The sequence below is a fragment of the Lontra canadensis genome, unplaced genomic scaffold (assembly GCF_010015895.1).
Source record: "Lontra canadensis isolate GAN:19392208 unplaced genomic scaffold, GSC_riverotter_1.0 scaffold40, whole genome shotgun sequence".
Classification (NCBI taxonomy): Eukaryota; Metazoa; Chordata; class Mammalia; order Carnivora; family Mustelidae; genus Lontra; species Lontra canadensis.
The window spans coordinates 9,360,709-9,381,665 of NW_022631034.1; the positions used below are offsets into that span (position 1 = coordinate 9,360,709).

General features: G+C 35.4%; 2 protein-coding genes across 3 annotated transcripts; both read right to left on the reverse strand.

The window, feature by feature from the left end:
• Positions 1 to 152: 152 nt before the first annotated feature.
• Positions 153 to 20,139, reverse strand: ASB17 (ankyrin repeat and SOCS box containing 17). 2 transcript variants are annotated; one of them, XM_032870298.1, is made up of 4 exons: positions 19,852 to 20,139; positions 19,618 to 19,707; positions 1,893 to 2,172; positions 153 to 420 (listed from the first exon to the last, which is right to left on the reverse strand). In XM_032870298.1, the coding sequence occupies exons 1-4, from the start codon at positions 20,016 to 20,018 to the stop codon at positions 214 to 216; spliced, it is 744 nt and encodes a 247-aa protein (XP_032726189.1). In that variant the 5' UTR covers positions 20,019 to 20,139; the 3' UTR covers positions 153 to 213. The 2 variants fall into 2 exon arrangements, with proteins under 2 accessions (XP_032726189.1, XP_032726188.1); XM_032870297.1 differs by having other exon boundaries at positions 19,618 to 20,139.
• Positions 6,323 to 6,894, reverse strand: LOC116875105 (39S ribosomal protein L42, mitochondrial-like). The gene has a single exon (XM_032870299.1). It carries the CDS (start codon positions 6,764 to 6,766, stop codon positions 6,338 to 6,340), a length of 429 nt encoding a protein of 142 aa, XP_032726190.1. The 5' UTR covers positions 6,767 to 6,894; the 3' UTR covers positions 6,323 to 6,337.
• Positions 20,140 to 20,957: the final 818 nt, after the last annotated feature.

Consider the following 20,957-nt stretch of genomic DNA (forward strand, 5'->3'; position numbering starts at 1 on the left):
GTCCAGTGCAGGGCTCAATCTCATGACCCTGAGATCAAGACCAGAGCTAAAACCAAGATTCAGACACTTAAATGACTGTGCTACACAGGCACCCCTGAAATTATATTTTCTAATGAAATATCCAATGCAATGAAAATTTGCATGAAGTTAATAGTTTATTAACTTCTAAACCATACAATGGTGAGTATCCTTAACTCAGGACAAAGATGTATATTAGCTTTCTAAATTCAGGTAGTTCTGTAGGCGAACCGGTATTAAAAGTGAAAATATTCCATTTGGGAGCATATTGTTGGTCAGTAGTTGAGCCCTGATGGTTATTCTGCAAAGATGTAATAGTTCACATGGATCTTTGTATCTTGTTGAAGGAATGTAGTCCAGCCAATTAGAAATAATTGGACGTCTTCCTAAACTTAGCTGCGTCTGAAGAAAGGGGAAATATTTTAATTTTGTAATACTAATCACTGGTTAGTCCAAATTATTAGCATTTTTATTTTGTATTTAAATTCAGAAAATAGATAATAAATTTATATAACCCTTATAATATTTTTTACAAAGCTTTTTAACAAGGCAAGTATTTTTATTCCCCTTTTATTCTCACAGTGATACATAAATTTTAAATACATCTAAGGAAAAAACATTATTTCTTACAACTACGAATCTGTATATGTTTTTCATTTTAGACAGATCACACACTTATGTTTTATCAGCTTCTCTTTCCAGAGTAGTGTTGTCAACTTGGCTATACACCAGAATTATCCAGGGGACTTTAAAATATACAAATGCTGAGGTTTTACTCCAGAAATTTTGATTCAATTCATCTGAGGTTGGGTACAAATAACATAAATCTTAAAAGTCCTCCCAGGTGATTCCAAACATTGTAGAACAAAATTTCATACTGCTAAACTGTGAGAAGTCTTGATAGGAACCTATCTATATGAAAAGATAAATTTTCAAGTTTTAGTTACGATACCCTTTTAAAGATTTAATTCTAGAAGCTAAATGTTAATTAAGTTGATTTAAGAATAAAGAATACAGACATTTCTATATTATAGAGATACTTCTCCGGTAGAACCTGTAATCTATAGACTATATGGTACTTTTGCTTAAATGATATATGTTTATTATTTATTCCATATTTAGCTATTCAAAGAATACCTGGTATTTGCCTTAGCACCTTAGCACCAAGCATTTAGCTCATTGCTAGGGTATAAGAAATAGTCTCTGCTCACAGAACAGAACTTTTTTTTTCTAAGATTTTATTTATTTATTTGACAGAGAGAGACACAGCAAGAGAGGGAACACAAGCAGGGGAGTGGGAGAGGCAGAAGCAGGCCTTCCACTGAGCAGGGAGCCCGATGCAGGGCTCAATCCCAGGACTCTGGGATCATGACCTAAGCCGAAGGCAGACACTTAACTGACTGAACCACCCAGGTGCCCCAAGGGATGGATATTATTAATCGCACAAATATTTTAAGCCTTTATATTTTTATTTCCTGGCATGTGATTATATTTGTGAGGAGAAATGTAACTCATTTTCAAATATTCTGTAAAGAATCCTTTTAAATTTTTAGTTTATGATGTTCTTAAGACATAGAAATCCTAATAAACACTATTGTGTATTTAGAATATAATAATGACATACATCTACTTAATTACTACTAAAAAAAACTATAACTTTTTAAATATTTAGAAGACAAATTCATGAAATAAAGGACTAATATTCAACATAATTTAGATTTTACCTATTTTAATTTATAAGCCTACACTTGATTTTTAATTTTTCACTGGATATAATTCATAGATAAAAAACCAAATTCAATCTTGTTTCACAATTTTATCTTAAAATTATTGATCAATATTTGAGCCCAAACCCAAAGAACTATTTTGCTTACCTCTATTTCCCTGATTGAAATGGCAGAAAGCACTCTGGAACATAGCACTAAACATGTTTTGGCATCTTCCTGGATGTCTACCAATTCATGATCAACCATTATTCTCACTCTTGAAGGGTAGAGCAATATTGTTATCACAATGTTGATGGGTTTTTTTTCTCTTTCTAAGATTCCATATTGCAGTAGTATTTTCAAGATATTAGATTGTCTTGTCTGAGCTACATAGAGTAGAGGTGTGATGCCACTTAGTGGACTTGGACAATATACTGGTGTGAAAGTTCTGTAAATCAAACAAATGAAAGCTTCACTGAATATAGAATTAAGAATTGTGGTAAACACTTTGTCTTAATAGTAATGGGGACATAATAGTATTATCTTAAATACTAAATGTTTTAAATGACTTTTAATGTAACTTTACCTTTATGTATGTCTTAAGAAGAGTTTTCTATTCTATGAATCTAGACCAAACTCAAAGTTAAAAAAAATAAGAAAATTCCTATTACACATTTAAACTTTGCACTTGTAAAAACAAAGATTTAGATGTATGGAAAGTTTACTTTTACTTTTTTTTTCCAGAATTTTTTTGTTGTGTTATGTTAGTCACCATACAGTACATCATTAGTTTTTGATGTAGTGCTACATGATTCATTATTTGCATACAACACCCAGTGCTCCATGCAATCCGTGCCCTCCTTAATACCCATCAGGCTCACTCATCCCCCTACCCCATCTCCCTTCTAAAACCCTTCGTTTGTTTCTCAGAGTCCATAGTCTCTCATTTCTCCCCGCTTCATTTGTCCTTTCTCCTAATGTCCTCCGTGCTATTCCTTTTGTTCCACAAATAAGTAAAACCATATGGTAATTGACTTTCTCAGTTTACTTTTACTAATAGCAATTATGTTTCTCACTAGAGAAATCCTATTGTTATCAGAACCAGTATTATAAAACTGAGGTAGCTCTGGAAAATTTAAAACAGAAAAGGTAAAAAGGCTCTTTTTAATTTCACTTTATTAGTAGAATAGTTATGTGACCATTTTGATACCTTTTTATTTGTTTTCTTCTTGGTCAGTCATGAATTGAGTTTGGAAATTAGATGAGAAAGGAATAAGTGCAACTAATGTAATTTTTTTTTCAGTTAAATAAAGTTAGAATTGGTTTAAGCAATGAAAATTTTATTTTTTCCTAATTTTATGTAGTCCTTTCAATTGAAATAGATATGTTTGCTAATGAATTGGTCTCTATATGTAGATAGGACATGGTATAACCAACCACAGGGGTTTTATATTATCAAGTCTTGATTTGGCCAAATAAAAATGTCTTTCAGTACTAAAGAAAGGGAAGTTTTATTCATAATCCTTTGTTTCTGGAATTCTCTTGATTGGTCTAATAAAATACTAACATGTTTTGTAGAACATCATACAAACTATAAATACTGGTTTTGGACAACTAGGAGAGCAAGGAGAGCATTATTCAAAAAGAGGAATTTTGGGGCGCCTGGGTGGCTCAGTGGGTTAAAGCCTCTGCCTTCAGCTCAGGTCATGATCCCAGGGTCCTGGGATCAAGCCCTGCATCGGGCTCTCTGCTCAGCGGGGAGCCTGCTTCCTCCTCTCTCTCTGCCTACTTGTGATTTCTGTCTGTCAAATAAATAAATAAAATCTTTAAAAAAAAAAAAAAGAGGAATTTTAAGATTGCATATATTTAATTAATGAGGGAGGCAACACAGTGTAATGCTACAAACAATGGAGACTTAGGGGTTCTAGATTCGAGGTTTGGTTTTTCCTAACTAGCTCTGTGATGTTGGGTTAGTCAGCCTCTTTGAGTCTTAGTTTCTTTATGCATTTATGTTTTCACTTGCTGATTAATTAATTAATTGAACACTTGCTTGCACAGAGTGTACTGAGTACTAGATACAGAGAGATGAAGGATACAGTCCTTTATATCAAGATGCTTATTATAGTCTAGTAAGTGAAATGGACAAATAATTCAATAATACAGTACAAAATTATAATTGCTATGATAGAAACATGCTTGGTGTACTGTATAAACACTAAAGAGAAGCACTTAACTCTACCTGGAATAACCAGTGCTCAGAGGTTATCTTGGAGCTAAGATTTGAAGGGTTAGTAGGTTTTTATCAATAAAAAAGAAGTAATGTCTCATTTACAAGCATATAGCAGCATTGGAGGATTGTTGAACTACCTATATAAAAAGAATGTTTTGTATTAGGTATGTTCTCTGTTGAAGTGTATTTAGAAGTCCTAAAAACCTCCCCTGTAGTGATTCCTTTGTCAGAAGCTCCAAAGAGAACAGTTTGAAAATCCTTAGACCAACTAGTTTATCTCCAAAGCTTCATTGAGGGTTGAAATGCCAAGATTTTGTGAATTAAAAAAAAAAAAAACTAGTGTGGTGTAGTGAAGAGTAGCATCTTAGAAATTAAGAAGTTTAGTTTTTGTTGTAACTCTGCCAGCGTTATTATATATATCTTTCTAAATTCTGTATATAAATATATACATTCTCTGTTGGAATAATCTCCAGATCAGTATTTCTCCAGACATCTCATCTTTTTCATACATACTTCCAATATATATCCCAATTGAACTCCTAAACTACTTCTCCTTCTGCATTCCCTGTCCTGCTTATTGGTATTCACTTTCCCAAACCACCATTGCTTCCAACTTTTTCACAGTTTTTTGATTTGTATATGTCCTTTCCCTCCCTTTTCAGTTCTGGCAAGTCTTGCTCATCATATAAGACTCCAATAAAAGACTGCTTTTGACCTGATCTTTCTTTTCTCATGATACTTTGTACATTGCCCTAGTAAGCCCATACCATTTTGGACAACTTAAAGTCTCTAATCTTTCATTTTTTTATCTTCAAAATAAATGGGTGAGCAATATGTGCAATAAAAATTAAAGCTCCAAACGTGTTTTAAAAAAAAAATTTAAGCTCCACAAGGACAACAATTTTCGTCTGTTTAATCTACTATTATATCCCTAAATGCCTGGAATAATGCTTAGCCCAGAGTAGACACTCAAGTATTTGTTGATTTTTTAATATTTCCAGAAAAAAAATATATATATACATAATTAAATTTATTCTGTGGCTTTTGGACCTAACGACTGTTAGTGAAATGCAATCATTTAAATTTTTCAAAGGCAATCTAATTTATTCATCTTGCTCATTCTTTTTTTTTAATCAGATATGTCTTTTTATTGAAGTATAACTGATATAGCATTATATTAGTTTCAGGTCTGCAACATAATGATTCAATATTTATATACATTGCGAAGTGATTAATGTAAGTCTAATTACCATCTGTCCTCATAAAAAGAAAAAAATTTTTTCTTGTGTTGAGAACTTTCAAGATCTATTCTCAGCACCTTTCAAACATGCAATAAAATATTATTGACTATAGTAATCATGCTGTAAATTACATTACTATGAGTTATTTGTTTTACAACTGGAAGTTTGTACTTCTTGACCCCTCTTACCCATTTAACTTAGCCTCAACCCACCTTCACTCTGGCAACCATCTTCTCTCTGTGTCTATGAGTTTTTTGCTTGTTTGTTTTGTTTTTCAGATTCCGTATGTAAGTGAAACCATGTTATTTGTCCTTCTGTGACTTAGTTCACTTAGCATAATACTCTCAGGATCATTCCATGTTGTCACAAATGGCAGAGCTTCATTCTTTTTTCATGTCTGAAATATGTATATACACTGTGTGTATGTGTATAAAATCACATCTTCTTTATCCATTCTTTCATTGCTGGACATTAGGTTGTTTCCATATGTTGACGATTGTAGATAATGCTGTAGTGAACAGTGGGGTGCATGTATTTTTTGTATTAACATTATTGTTTTTTTCAGATAAGTACTCAGAAGTAGAATTGCTGGATCATATGGCAGTTCTGTTTTTAATCTTTCAAAGCAATTCCGTATTGTTTTCCATCGTGGTTGCACCAATTTACATTCTCACCAATATTGCATAAGGGGTTTCCTTTTCTTTATACCCTTGACACAACTTGTTATTTTTGTCTTTTTTTTAAAGATTTTGTTTATTTATTTGACAGAGAGAGAGATCACAAGTAGACAGAGAGAGAGGGGGAAGCAGGCTCCCAGCTGAGCAGAGAGTCCGATGCAGGGCTCAATGCCAGGACCCTAAAATCACAACCTGAGCTGAAGGCAGAGGCTTAACCCACTGAGCCAGGCTGGCATCCCTATTTTTTGTCTTTTTTATAACAGCCATCCTGACAGATGTGAAATGATATCTCGTGGCTTTGATTTGCATTTCCCTGATTACTGATGTTGAGCATCTTTTTTTTTATATGAACACATTTTATTATTATTTTGCTATATAACACGTTAGGGGATATACTCAATGCATTTTCTCAAAAGGCAAATGAGACACAAGATAACATCTTTTTGATTCCTGAAAACCTCAGTATCATCTGTCTTTTGGGGGATCCAGTTTCCTACGACGTCTATGATACTGTCCACGAGGATACCAATGGTGCTTAGTAGTAAAGAACATTTTGCTAAGTTGTTCTATCATGGGTCCTTGCTCCAAGTGCTCATTTTTTCCTTCTAATCTGGTTTTCAGCACTTGGTCATGTGTTTCTTCATTATTATGCAGAGGATCTGGCCGAGGGATAGGTTGTGTATGTTCATATGGAATGTCTACAGAAGGGTGGTAGCACACTATTGTCCTGCCATCAGATATCAAAGCAAGCTCTACTTTGCAATTATAGTCATCTGGTAGAGGAGAATACGTAGATTTATGACAAACACAATATAAAGCTCCATTTTGAATTGGAAATAAATGTTTCCAGAGATTTCTGTTTGATATCACCCATTTTACTGCTGCTAACGCCATGGTGAATCAAGATCCTTATCAGGTGGTATGAAAGAAGATGTTTTGAAGAGAAACCAATTTTAAAATCTTCTTCAAGGCATTTATCTATTTTCATTCCTGACAGCCGCTCACCACGAGCCCGCCATTTTACCTCTCTTTTCTTTTTTTTAAACTTTTTAAATTTTATTAATTTTTTTTAGAGAGAGAGTATAGAGGGGGAAGGGGCAAAGGAAGAGGATGAGAGTATCTTAAGCAGGCTCCATGTCCAGCATGGAGCCTAATGTAGGGCTCCATCTCACAACCCTGAGATCATGACCTGGACCAAAATCAAGTGTTGAATGCTTAACCAATAGAGCCACCTAAGTGTCCCCTTTTCTAAATTTTTAATTTTTAATTAAATTTTTAAGTAGGTTCCATGATGGGCATGGAGCCCAATGTGGGGCTTGAACTCACAAACAAGACATCCAGGGTACCCCTTGAAACATTTTTTTACATGCCTGTTAGCCATCTAGAGATCTTTTGAAAAATATCCATTCAGATCCTCTGCCCATTTTTAATAGGATGTTTTTATTGAGCTGATGAGTTCTTTATATATATTTTGGGTACTAGCCCCTTATTAGATATATCATTTGCAAATACTCTTTTTCCCATTCAGTACCTTGCCTTTTCATTTTGTTGATGGTTTCCTTCGCTGTGCAGAAGCTTTTTAGTTTATTTTTGCTTTTGTTGCCATTTCTTTGGAGTCAGATCCAAAAAATACTGCTAAGAACAATGTCAGGGAGCTTACTGCCTATGTTTTCTTCTAGGAGTTTCATGGTTTCTGTCTTGCATTCACGTCTTTAATCAATTTTGAGTTAATTTTTGTGTGTGGTACAAGATAGTAGTCTAGTTTCATTCTTTGCATCTAACCACTTTTCCCAACATCACTTATTGAAGAGACTGTCCTTTCCCCATTGTATATTCTTGTCTTTTTAAAAAATAATACTAATTAACCATATATGCATGAGTTTATTTCTGGGCTCTCAATTTTGTTCCATTGATCTGTGTGTCTGTTTTTATGTCATACTATTATGATTACTATCTTTTTAATATAGTTTGAAGTCTGGGAGCATGATGCCTCCAGCTTTGTTCTTCTTTGTCAAGACTGCTTTCTTTGCTCAAGATCTTTTCTGTTTCAGCACAAATCTTAGGATTGTTCTAATTCTGTGGAAAATGCCATTCAAATTTTGATAGAGATTGCATTGAGTCTGTAAATTGCTTTGGGTGATATGGACATTTTAATAATGATTCTTTTATGCTGGTGAGGATGTGGAGAAAGGGGAACCCTCCTACACTGTTGGTGGGAATGCAAACTGGTGCAACCACTCTGGAAAACAGCATGGAGGTTCCTCAAAAAGTTGAAAATAGAGCTATCCTATGACCCAGCAATTACACTACTGGGTATTTACCCTAAAGATACAAACGGAGTGATCCAAAGGGGCATGTGCACCCGAATGTTTATAGCAGCAATGTCCACAATAGCCAAACTATGGAAAGAACCTAGATGTCCATCAACAGATGAATGGATAAAGAAGAAGAGGCATATACCTACAATGGAATACTATGCAGCCATCAAAAGAAATGAAATCTTGCCATTTGCAATGACGTGGATGGAACTAGAGGAAGTATTATGCTTAGCGAAATAAGTCAATCAGAGAAAGACAGCTCTCATATGATCTCTCTGATATGAGGAAGTGGAGATGCAACACGGGGAGTTTGGGGGGTAGGAAAAGAATAAATGAAACAGATAGGATTGGGAGGGAGACAAACCATAAGAGACTCTTAATGTCACAAAACAAACTGAGGGTTACTGGGGGGAGGGGGGAGGGAGAGGGTGGTGGGGTTATGGATATTGGGGAGGGTATGTGCTATGGTGAGTGCTGTGAAGTGTGTAATCCTGGCGATTCACAGACCTGTACCCCTGGGGCTAATAATACATTATATGTTTATTAAAAAAAATTAAAAAATTATTTTAAAAATGATTCTTCTAACCCATGAGCACAAAATATCTTTCCATTTGTGTCTTCTTCAATTTCATCAGTGTCTTATAGTTTTCAGAGTACAGATCTACCACCCCCTTAGTTAAATTCATTTCTAGGTATTTTATTCTTTTTGATGCAGTTATAAATGAGATTGTTTTCTTCATTTATTTTGCCAATAGTTCATTGTTAGTATATAAAAACACAACAGATTTTTGTATATTGATTTTTTTACCCTGCAACTTTCCTGAATTTATTTAACTATTTTGGTGGAGTCTTTAGAACTTTCTATATATAAAATAATGTCATCTGTATATAGTGACAGTTTTCCTTTTAACTTTCCAATTTGGATGTATTTTATTTTATTTTTTAATTTATTTCAATTTATATTTTATTTGACTAATTGCTATGTCTAAGACTTCTAATACTATGTTGAATAAAAGTGGTGAGAGTGGGCATCCTTGTGTTGTTCCTGATCTCAAAGTAGTGGCTATATTGTTAGTTGTGGGTTTGTCATATATACTATTTTTGATGTTGAGGTACCTTCCATCTATACTCTTCAGTTGATGGTTTTTATCATAAATGGATGTTGAATTTTGTCAAATACATTATCTTCATCTATTAAAATGATCATATAACTTTTATCCTTCATTTTTTAAATGTAGTATATTATGTTGATTGATTTGCAGGTATTAAACCATCCTTACATCCCTGTAATAAATCCTATCATAGTGTATGATCCTTTTGATGTATTGCTGAATTTGGCTTCCTAATACTTTGTTGAGGAATTTTGCATACATGTTCACCTAGGATATTAGGCTGCAATTTTATTTTACTTATTTTTTGCAGTGCCCACATCTGGGTTTGCCATTAGGGTAATTCTGGCCTTATAAAATGAGTTTGGAAGTGTTCCCTCCTTTTCAGTTTTTGGAAGGGTTTGAGAAGGATGGGTATTAAATCTTCTTGAATATTTGGTAAAACTCACCAGTGAAGCTGTCTGGGCCTGGACTTTTGTTTGTTGGAGAGTTTTTGATTACTGATTCAATCTTTTTACTAGTAATTGGTTTATTCAGACTTTGTATTTCTTCACAGATCAGTCTTGGAGGATTGTATGTTTCTAGGAACTTATTTCTTTTAGGTTGTTGAATTTTTGGTGTATAATTGTTTATAATTGTCTCTAATGATCCTTTTGTATTTTTTTTTTGGTATCAGTTGTAATTTTTCTTTCATTTCTGATTTTATTTGGACTCTTGATGAGTCTGGCTAAAGGCTTGTTAGTTTTATCTTTTCAGAGAATCAGTTCTTAATCTCATTGATCTCTTCTATTTGATCTTTTGTTTGTATTTCATTTATTTCTGCTCTGATCTTATTTCATTCTTTCTGCTAACTGAGCTTCATTTGTTTTTCTAGCTCCTTTCAGTGTAGTTTCTTTTGTTTGTTTGTTTTAAAGATTTTATTTATTTATTTACTTGAGAGGGAGAGAGAGCACAAGCAGGGGGAGGGGTGGAGGGAGAAGCAGACTCCTGGCTGAGCAGGGGGCCTGATGGGAGGCTCTATCCCCGACCCCTGGGATCATGACCTGAGCCAAAGGCAGACACTTAACCAACTGAGCCACCCAGGCATTTGTAATTTTCCAGTATTATTCTTATTCATTTCTAGTGTCATACTATTGTGTTTGGAAAAGATAGTCGATATGATTTCAGTCTTGGATTTATTGTGAGTTGTTTTGTGGTCTAACATATAATCTGTCCTGGAGAATATTCGGTGTGCACTTGAGAAGAATGTATACTTTGCTGTTTTTATATGTAGTGTTCCACATATTATATATATTAAGTCCATTGGGTCTAATGTATCCACTAAGGTTAATATTTTCTTACTGATTTTCTGCCTGAAGTATTAATCCATTGATGTAAGTAGTATATTAAAGCCCCTTTCTATTGTTTTATTGTTGTCAATTTCTCCCTTTAGGTCTGTTAATACTTGCTTTATATATTTAGATGCTTCTATGTTGGGTGCATAAATATTTACAAATGTTATGTCTTATTATTGTATTGACTTTTATTTTTATATAATACCCATTTTTGTCTTTTATTACAGTCTTTTTTTTTAAGATTTTATTTATTTGACAGAGATAGAGATTATGAGTAAGCATAGAGGCAGACAGAGGGAGAGGGAGGGAGAGAGAGAAGCAGGCTCTCTGCTGAGCAAGGAGCCCAATGTGGGGCTCGATCCCAGGATCTGAGGCCATGACCTGAGCCAAAGGCAAAGGCTTAACCCACTGAGCCACCCAGGCACCCCACAGTCTTTATTTTAAAGTCTGTTTTATCTGGTGTAAGTGTAACTACTGCAGTTTTTCAGAGGGATGGGGTTCCCATTTGCATGAAACATCTTTTTCTATCACTTTACTTTCAGTCTGTGTGTGTCCTTACATATGAAGTAAGTTTCTTGTAGGCATTAAGGTGTAAGGGTAGTGCAAAGATGGTACGTATCATGCCAGCACTAGCAAAGTAGAGGGAGAATGCTGAAAAGATGTCCACTGGTGCCTTGTTACTGGAAAGTCTCAAAAGGATCTGTCCCTCCAGCAGATACCTTAAGGTTTAGCAATGATTCTCTTTCACATATGGTCTAAACACTTTTCAATCTCCTGCTTTTGTACTTGGTCCCAAAGTGAATGTATTTGCTTGCGAATCCTCTAAGAGTGGGATCTCCATTTCCTATAGCACTATTTTTTCTGAATGTAAGTCCTGTTGGTTTTAAAGCCAGGTGTTTTGGGGGCTTATCTCTCCAGTGCAGATCCCAAGGTTTGGAGTGGCTGATGTGGGGTACAAAACCCTTGCTTCTCAGCGAGAAGCTCTGTATTTGTGAGATCACTCTCAACTCCTTCTGTTTGTGGGCTGGCATGCCAGGGGTGTGGTTTTTGGCAAGACCATGTCTTTGCTTCCCCTACCCATTTAATGTGGTTTGTTAATTTTTTTTTTAATTTGTTTTTTTGAGTGGGGCTGGAGAGGGGCAGAGGGTGAGGGAGGGAGAGAATCATAAGCAGGATCCAGGCCCAGCATGGAGCCCAATGCAGGGCTCTGATCTCACAACTTGGAGATCATAACCTGAGCCAAAATCAAGAGACGGGTGCTTAACCAACTGAACCACCCAGGGACACGTCTTTTAATATTTTGCTCTAGATGATCTGTTCAGCTAATTTTGGGGGGTGGGGTGTTTAAGGGGAAATTGTTGCATATATAGATGCAGATTTGTTGTGTGCATTGGAGGAGGTGAGTTCAGGATTCTCCTATACTACTGTCTTGAACCACCTCTGATCTTATTCACTCTTAAGATATTTGACTAAGAATATTGTTAAGTATAGGCATTCAGGAGACTTGGGGGACAAAGATACCACAAATGGTCCTTGGTAAGATTTGGGGGTATTAGTTGATTTTAAAATATTAGGATTGATACTACCTTTAGAAGTAATTTTGGACCAAAAATGTTGAAAAACATAACTAAAAGTCAAATAGGCTTAAAATGAGATTTAAAAGTCTAATCTGTACCCAAATGACATGATTAATCCTCATGTTTAAAGAGCATGTTACTGTAAACCAAAATTTGCTTAATCTGTACTGACAGTCAATTATAATAGTACTTATATGGATGGAATAAGGCAAGCACAGCAAGAATTAGTTTTTAAATGTGAAGTTAATGAACTGAACCCTCTGTATCTGAAAACCTGTCATATATGCTTATGAATTGGGGCATAATATTTCCATATAGACATGCAGAGAATGATTCAGTTTTGTAGCTATACTAATTATTTCTATTTTTTCTACTCCCCTTTTAATTTTTAGCCACCACATTTAAGGGATGCTTCTCTATAATTTTATTTCTGGTATTTAAGACATTTGACTTTCTTGGAACCATGTTTTATGCTAACTTAGTAAGGCTCTTTTCTCTGTTATCCACCTACCTCTTTGGCTGCTCCTTTTCAACCATTTTTTACTGGTTTCTCTTTCTCTGCCCTTAACATCCAAGTAGAGAAGATTTGGCCTTTTGACTAATTTTCTTTTGACCTATTGTTCTCAGGCAATTTCATCCATGACCATAACTTCCATTACTGTCTATTAATTTATTCAACAAATATTTATTGAATGCATACTGTATACCAAGCTCTGTTTTAGGTGCTTGGGATATGTGAATGAACATAACAAAGATGGCTGTTCAAATTTTAACAAGGGAAAACAGCACAGAATGAAAATAGAAAAAAAAAAAAAGGAAATTTTATATGTTAGAAGATTTGCTAAGAAAAAAGAAAAAGTAGAGCACTATAAGAAGTATGGAAATTCTAGGGGTGTATATGAGGGCATTTTCCAATTTTAAATAGGATTATAGGAGAGGACATTACTGAAATAAATTACTGAAATAAATAAAATCTTTAAAAAAAAAAAAAAAGTCCCTGACCTTTAATGCCTGATCTTTGGCTCTGGGGAAGTGTGAATCAGACTACAGGTTATTCCTTTCTTATTCTTCTGGCAAGTGCTTCTTGGGGAGGGGGGCCTGGGGCAGAGACTCAGATGCTGTCCGTGGCGCCCCTGGGAACTCAAGATGGCAAAGTCATAAGGGCGCGAATAACTCTGAAACATCAAGTGTGAAAGGGCCAGAGAAGGCACCAAAATGTTACATGGTGAGTAAGGAGAGGTTTGGTACAGCTGTGTGGACTGGGCGGGCTTCCTGGAGGAAGGGGCATTTGACGGAGATTTGAAAGAATGGCTTTTTTAAAATCTTGAGTTTTGGAAGGAGAGCAAGGCTGGGGAAAGCCCCTGACAACACAGGAGAGGTGAAGCGGGAGGAGGCGGGGACTGCGTCAAGAAGGACTAAATAAAGAAGAAGGAGATGAAGAAGTTAGCTATTTATATACTTAAGGATCCTAAGGCAGGAGTGTTCCTGGAGTGGTGAAAGAGAAGAGTGAGGGAGCCATTGTGGCTGAAAGAGTGAAAAGGGTGAGGAGCAGCAGGAAACAAGGACAAAGATAATGGGATGCCACATCATGTAGATCCTTGTAGATCACTGAAAAGACTTCCATCTTTTACTCTAAATGGAATGGAGAAGCCATTGAAGATTTTGAATAGAAAAGCAGTGTGATCTTACCTCTGCTGAGAATTTGTTATGAGATAGGAGGAAGAAAATTACTTAGTACAAGGCAATAACAGTAGAGATGGTCGGATTCTGTATATTGTTTGAAGGTAGAAACAACAGATATCCTGACAGATAAGATGGGAATGTAAGAGAAAGACGCATCAAGGATGATGCTATCTAGGTATCTACTGTACATGGCTATCCCTTAGGCAATGTAAACTCTTATGTCCCAAACTGAATTTTTAGGTCCTTCGTAATAATCTTTTTTTTTTTAAGATTTTATTTATTTATTTGACAGAGATCACAACTAGGCAGAGAGGCAGGCAGAGAGAGAGAGAGGGAGAAGCAGGCTCCCCATCGAGCAGAGAGCCCGATGCGGGGCTGGATCCCAGAACCCCGAGACCATGACCCGAGCCAAAGGCAGAGGCTCAACCCACTGAGCCACCCAGGCACCCCATCCTTCGTAATAATCTTGATAGATTTGTGGCATGACCATTGTGGTAGGCTGGATAATGGCCTCTCAAATTGGCAAAAGGGATTTTGCAGATGTAATTAATAAAGGTAATGATCTTGAGATGGGAGATTATGCAGGTGGACCCAGTATAATCACAAGGACCTTTATATGATGTGTCAGAGAAAAATAGAATCAGGGTCAGTGAAGGAGCTATGACTCTACAATGTTGGCTTTGAAGATGAGGAAGAGGTCATGAAACAAGGAATGCAGGAAGCCTCCAGAAGCTGGTAAGGAAACCCATTCTCCCATACAGGCTCTAGAAAAACCAGGCCTGCTGACCTCTTCATTTTAGCCCAGTAGCTTCATTTTGGACTTCTGACTTCCAGAACTAAAAAATAATACATCTGTATCATTTCAAGGCACTACATTTGTGGCAATTTGTTACAACAAGAGGAAACTATCAATCAGTCTTAAAATTTAGAAATTCGAAATTAACTCTTTCTCTGAGGCTCTGCTTCTAATCACTCACTGTTTTGTTATTCTATTTAATAATATCTCTTCCTTCTCCTATTGTTATTTAGTTTTTTTTTTAATTATTTATTTATTTGACAGAGATCACAAGTAGGCAGAGACAGGCAGAGAGAGAGGAGGAAGCAGGCTCCCTGCTGAGCAGAGAGCTGGATGCTGGGCTCAATCCCAGGACCCTGAGACCATGACCTGAGCCGAAGGCAGAGGTTTAACCCACTGAGCCACCCAGGCACCCTGCTATTTAGTTTAAGTTCTCATTATGTCTTACCTGAACAGTTGTGCTATCAAAGAATAGTCAGAAGTAGGAGAAGATGGTGGCAGAGAAGAATTAGTTCTTTCTCTTAAAACTATTATGGATATACATGGAAGCTAAGTTAGCAAAGAGTCCCTATTATGCAAATTCAATTTCAAGCAACTTCTTCAGTCATCTACCTCTTTTCAATAAAATTTTTTCCATAACCCTTTTTCTGTGGAAGTTCTGGAGTTGCTAATGTACCTGGAGTGTTTGAGCAGTCTACTGACTGGTCTCCTTGCTTCTAGTCTCAGCCTCCCTTTCCAGTGTAATCTTCAAATGGGAGCTGATGAATCTTCTCATACTACAAATCTGACTTTCACTGGTTTGGCATCACTTATGGTGTAAATTTTAAATTGCTTAGCACAGCCTACTAAGTATTTCAAGATTTCACTTCTAGGTTTCATCTTTAACTACTACCCAATTTCCTATCTTACTTTTTAGCAATTGCAGAATTACCTAGACAATTATTGTTATAGACAATTCTGATAATCACTGGATGCAACATGTTGTTTGTATCTCCTTTGGTTTTAGTCATCTGCCTCTGCCTAGATTACTTCAAGAGCTAAAGGAAGAGAAAACTTCATTTCATCTTTTAAAAATTGGTTTAAGACATCTTCTGTTCTGAGAGCTTTCTTAGGTGTCTGCTCCTTTCCAATAGTGTTAACTTCTTTCTCTGTTCTACCTGCACATGCTTCTAATTTTGCATTTATATAGTATAAATAATTGTTATGGTTCACTTACTAGTCTGTGAACTTTCCAAAATCAGGAAATATGGCTATTTGGCTTTGTATTCCCTCAAAATAACACAGTGTTTGGCACTTAAGAAAGTGCTTAGTAAATGATTATTGTTATTTTAGCTGAATGGTATCATCTCTCTTTAACCACTTATGGTCTGTCATACAGTGGCATTTAGATTATTATTGCAGTTTTGTAAAAATGAACAAACTTAAGTTCCTTTCCCTCATTAGTTCTATCTCCTCTCCTCCAGGGACCTATATACACACTTCATTATTATAATGGCGAAATCATCATGTTGGAGTGTATCCCGGAGATGGTGACCAAAAGATGCTGCTGCTGTAAGAATAAAGAACAGCAGATAATAGGAAACTTAAGGTATTCATTATGGGGACATAATAGCTGTGTTCAAATATTTGAGAGGTTTTCATGTAGGAGAGAAAATAAATAGACTTTGTTCTCCGTAGCTCTGGGGGCAGAATTGGAGAAATGGAGACATATTTCTGTGCACGATGAGTAAGAAGAATCTAATAAAGCTACATAAAAATCCACTTTCTATTTCAACAAAATCTTGATTGAACTCTTGCAATGTATCTGTATAGTTCTAGACACTGAGGATTCAATGTTGAGGAAGTAATCAGGGTTTTTCCCTTCATGGACCTTACTTTTAATGACAATGGATAGTGAGCAAACAAATCAATGAAAAAAAAAAAGAAAACAACAGCAGCAAATGAACATATAGTGATCAATGCTGTACAGAGAATTAAAATAGTGTTATGATAATGAATGAGTGGCTTCTTTAGATGAGACCGGAGAAGGCCTCTTTGAAGAGATGACATTTATACTGTATTCCACCTGATAAAAAGGAACTAGTTACAGGAAGATCTGAGTGAAGAGATTTCTAGGTAGAGAGACCAGTTATTATTATTTTATTATTTCTTAATTTTAGTTTTAAAAATTTGAGTATAGTTGGCACACAATGTTTCATTAGTTTCAGGTGTACCATCCAATGACTTGACAAGTTTATACACTATGCTGTGCTAACAAGTATAGCTACCATCTGTCACCATACAATGCTGTTACAGTATCATTAACTATATTCCCTATCCTGTGCCTTTTATTCCTGTGACTTATTCATTCCATAACTGGAGGCTTCTATCTCCCATTCCCCTTCACTCATTTTACCCATCCCCTTAACCCCCTTCCCTCTGCATCCATCAGTTTTTTCTCTGTATTTATGGGTCTGTTTCTGCTTTTTCTCTATTTATTCATTTGTTTTGCTCTTGAGATTCCACATGTGAATGAAATCATATGTTATTTATCTTTCTCAGTCTGACTTATTTTGCTTGTAGGTAATTGTCATTACAGGACCTTCAGGCAGGAATAAAATTGAAAATATTAAAGAAACAGAAAGGTCTGGGTGGCTGGAATATAGTGTTCAAGGGGAAGAAAAACATGAGATTGGATTTGGTTGATATAGTGAGAGACCAGATTATGTAGGACTTTTTAAAAAATGGGTATTGAGTTTGAATTGAGTTTTATTTCACTTGTAGTGGGAAAGATTTGGAGGATTTTAAGCCTGGGTGATATAATGTATTTCACATTTTTATAAGGTTTTTTCAGGCTTCTGAGTCAAGAATAGATTATAGGGGTTGAGAGTGAAGAGTGGAAGATGAAAGACTCTTACAGTCTATAGCAGTTGTGCAGGTAAGAAATGAATGTGGCTTCATCTAGGTTAAAAATGGAGGAAAGAAAAGTGTAATTGGGGTGTGTTTTAGAGACATAGTCAAAAGGACTTGCTAATATGTTGATGAAAGAAAGAGAAGAATCAAGAATAAATCCTGGATTTCTGTCTTGAGCAAAAGATAGAACAAAAGGGACTATTAGTCAGGTAGGGAATTCAGGAGAAGGAGCAGTTTGACAGAGAGTGAGTGAGTTAGATTAATATTATGTTTTATTTCTGTTAAGTTTGAGATGCTTTGTGGAGATGTTGAGTAGACATCATCTTTATATAGAAGGAATCTGGAGCTCAGAGGAAAGGTCAAGGCTGGAGAGAGAGACTGGGGAGTCATTGGCATACACATAATATTTAAAGTCATGAGACTGGGTAAAATCTTTGAAGGAAATGGAACAGGCATAGCTGGGAAACAGAAGAATCCCTGGGCAAAGGAATGGTTTACCTCACAATATGGGTAACTACCACTAGAATTATTCAAGTAGAGACCATATTAGCATCAGACAGAGATGTTCAACATAGAGAGGCTGCCCGGGGTGGAAGTTTGCTAATGAATTCATAGATCCCATTTGAATCTAAGTAAGATTCTATGATTCTGAAAGATTCAGATGATGTTGTGGTCCATAGAATTGGATAGTAATATATTTTACTGTGTGGATGTATCTAAGTCAAGATTTCTTGATTTTTAAAACTGTCACTTAAGATAGTTGTTGATGGCACTGTATCATATCCCACTCTGTGATTCTCTTCATTTCATTTTCCTTCCACTCCTTTCAGTTTTCCCCTTTTGCTTCCCATTTAAAAGTTTTAAAAATGTATCTTCTCTTCCTCTGTTTTACTCCATTTTTCTTTTCCTTGGGCCTGCCAGGGACACACATAGGCATTACTCAGCCCAGCTAGTGACACTAGAACCTGCTGCTCTTTGCAAAAATTACAGATTAAGTGGTCCTTAAAACAACCAAAAGGTGCTATTTGGGAGTTTTATTTACTGATATTCCAGACTGCAGCTATTAGTTCGTGTACTTGGGTGATCATTAATCAAAGCAATCTAGTGGTTCTCCAATACCACAGTGATACACGATCAAGAGAACAGCTGCTTCAGGCAGAATCTAAATTGGTTTAGACTTTAACTGATCTTATCTGTCTTGTTTTTTAGCATTCTTGCTCCTGTCATTGTGCTTAGCTAGTATAGTACCTTATACATAGTAAGGTGGTATATAAATAATTTGTTGAATGAATGAACAAATGCACATTGGTTCTAATCAAACTACTATCCAATACCATAGAGTGAGTTAGAGATACTGCAAACTAAGTAACTTTAGAATCTATATTATGGACTTTCCAAAGAGTACATTGAATATTTAATCCAAAAGATCCTCAGTAGTATTCATTAGCTAGCTTGACATTTCAGAGTACGTGAAAATTTTGATCTAGAACAGACTTAATCAGATATTTGACTTCATTGTGCTCGCTCTTGAAGAATTTGGAGTTAAATTTATCAATGCTTAACATACAAAAAGGGAATTATTATGTTTAATAACTATTTCTAAGTGAATATATGTGTATATTCTGAATTATACTTTGAAAGTCATTTTATACACACACACACACACACATACACACACATATATATATGTTATTGGTATGCTCAAGAAGAAGAGATAGCAGTATTACCCAAAATAGTATCTTTGTCTAGTTAGAGAAATCTAAGTTGTTGAACATGCCATTACCTTGAGCACTAATGTGTAAACTTTATATAGCACAGAACCTCTAGAAATTTATTGGTACATAATAATATGTGTAGAGGGGGAATTATTGAATCAATAATGAAGGAATGAAGGAGTAAACAAATGAATGAGCAATCAAGTCAGGATTCCTTATCCATATATAGCCACTATGCATATTCATTGTAGAAAAAAAGAAGTAAAATAATCTCCTAAAGAGAAAATTTCTCCTTTTATGGTGAAAACATGAGATTATTACCTCCATATCAGTGCCAGGTTACAACTTCTGTCTTGAACATAGTCCTTTGTCTTCTTGAGAAGCAGTTCCACAAAGTCAGGGTTACCTTTTCTGGCAAAAACCCAGTACAGAATTGTATTCACACATATTTCAGTAAATTCAAGATTAAAATTTAGTTCAAAACGGTATCCTGATTTTTCCACAAATGCAATATAATCTGAGAGTAGTATGTCAAACCCATCCAAGTCGACATACCTCAGAATTTTTGCCAGGGTTCTATAAATCCTAGGTTCATAACAGTGATATCCCCACTGACCCAAAAACTGCAAAGATGGTCGTTTAACAATTTTGTCAATGAGATTGCAGAATATATTGCTTCTTAGACAAGAAGTCTTACGGCATAATTTAGAAGATTTACTCATTGCTATTTACGGCAACAATATAGAAATAAAATCACAGGCAGTCATACTGTAATCCTTCAGTTACATATTTTGATAATGTGATAGGCTTTACTCCATAGACAGGAAGCACCCTTTGAACTGTAGCCAGAAAAAATATCATAAGAAATATTACCATAAAGTACTGGGTGACATCACAATAGATGGTGATCTGTCATCAGCATAGGTCAGAAATTTGGGATCTTGTATGTGACTGGTGACATTTGAGAGAGACATATTGGACATAAATGGCATGTGTGATAGCTAAGAACTAATATTTTTAAATCTAAAGCTTCAGCTCAAACCAGAATGTATTTTTATGAAGTACTGAAGACACGGTCTATACATTTGACAAAATATTAATAACCAGGTTAATTATTCCTTTTAGGCTGTCATGTTCAGCATGAGTACTGCATGTTCTCACTTAAACCTCATAGGATATTTTCTCTACTTTATAGCTGAGGAGATAGAGACATAGAAAGTTTATGACATCTGCCAAAAGGCACTATAATTCTTCTCAGAAAAGCTGCCATTCAATATTAAACAACATTTGGAAACTTTGCTTTAGAATTTAGAAATTTATAGAACTTATTCCTTTAAAAATTAGGCAGAACATACACAGCTTGGACATCAAAGGTGTTTCAAGCTTGATGTGGCATCCTTGCCCCGGTAAAACAAAGGGGAAATATGGTTGTTTTGGTTTGTACTTCAGCTACCTTTCTGTTAAATTTAATAACTTTAGGTTTATTTATTAGCAATTTTAAAGGTACTTAAGTGTTTTCTTTTTCCTTTTGAATATTTTTCATGAAATCAGAGAAAATAATGTCTCTTTAGTAAACGGAAATTATAGCTTTGGGTTTACTATAATTTACTTGCGCTAATAGCGAATTTAGTTCTCTAAAAGCTCTAAACTCTTTTCCCAGG

Excerpts from the sequence above, each read along its gene's own strand:
- LOC116875105 (XM_032870299.1), bottom strand. The coding sequence starts at position 6,766 with ATGGCGTTAGCAGCAGTAAAATGGGTGATATCAAACAGAAATCTCTGG.
- ASB17 (XM_032870297.1), bottom strand. The coding sequence starts at position 20,018 with ATGAGTAAATCTTCTAAATTATGCCGTAAGACTTCTTGTCTAAGAAGC. Across the intron at positions 2,173-19,617 it reads AACCTGGCACTGATATGGAG|AACTTTCACACCAGTATATT; the intron begins GTAATAATCTCA and ends TTTGATTTACAG. Across the intron at positions 421-1,892 it reads TTTCAATCAGGGAAATAGAG|ACGCAGCTAAGTTTAGGAAG; the intron begins GTAAGCAAAATA and ends CCCTTTCTTCAG.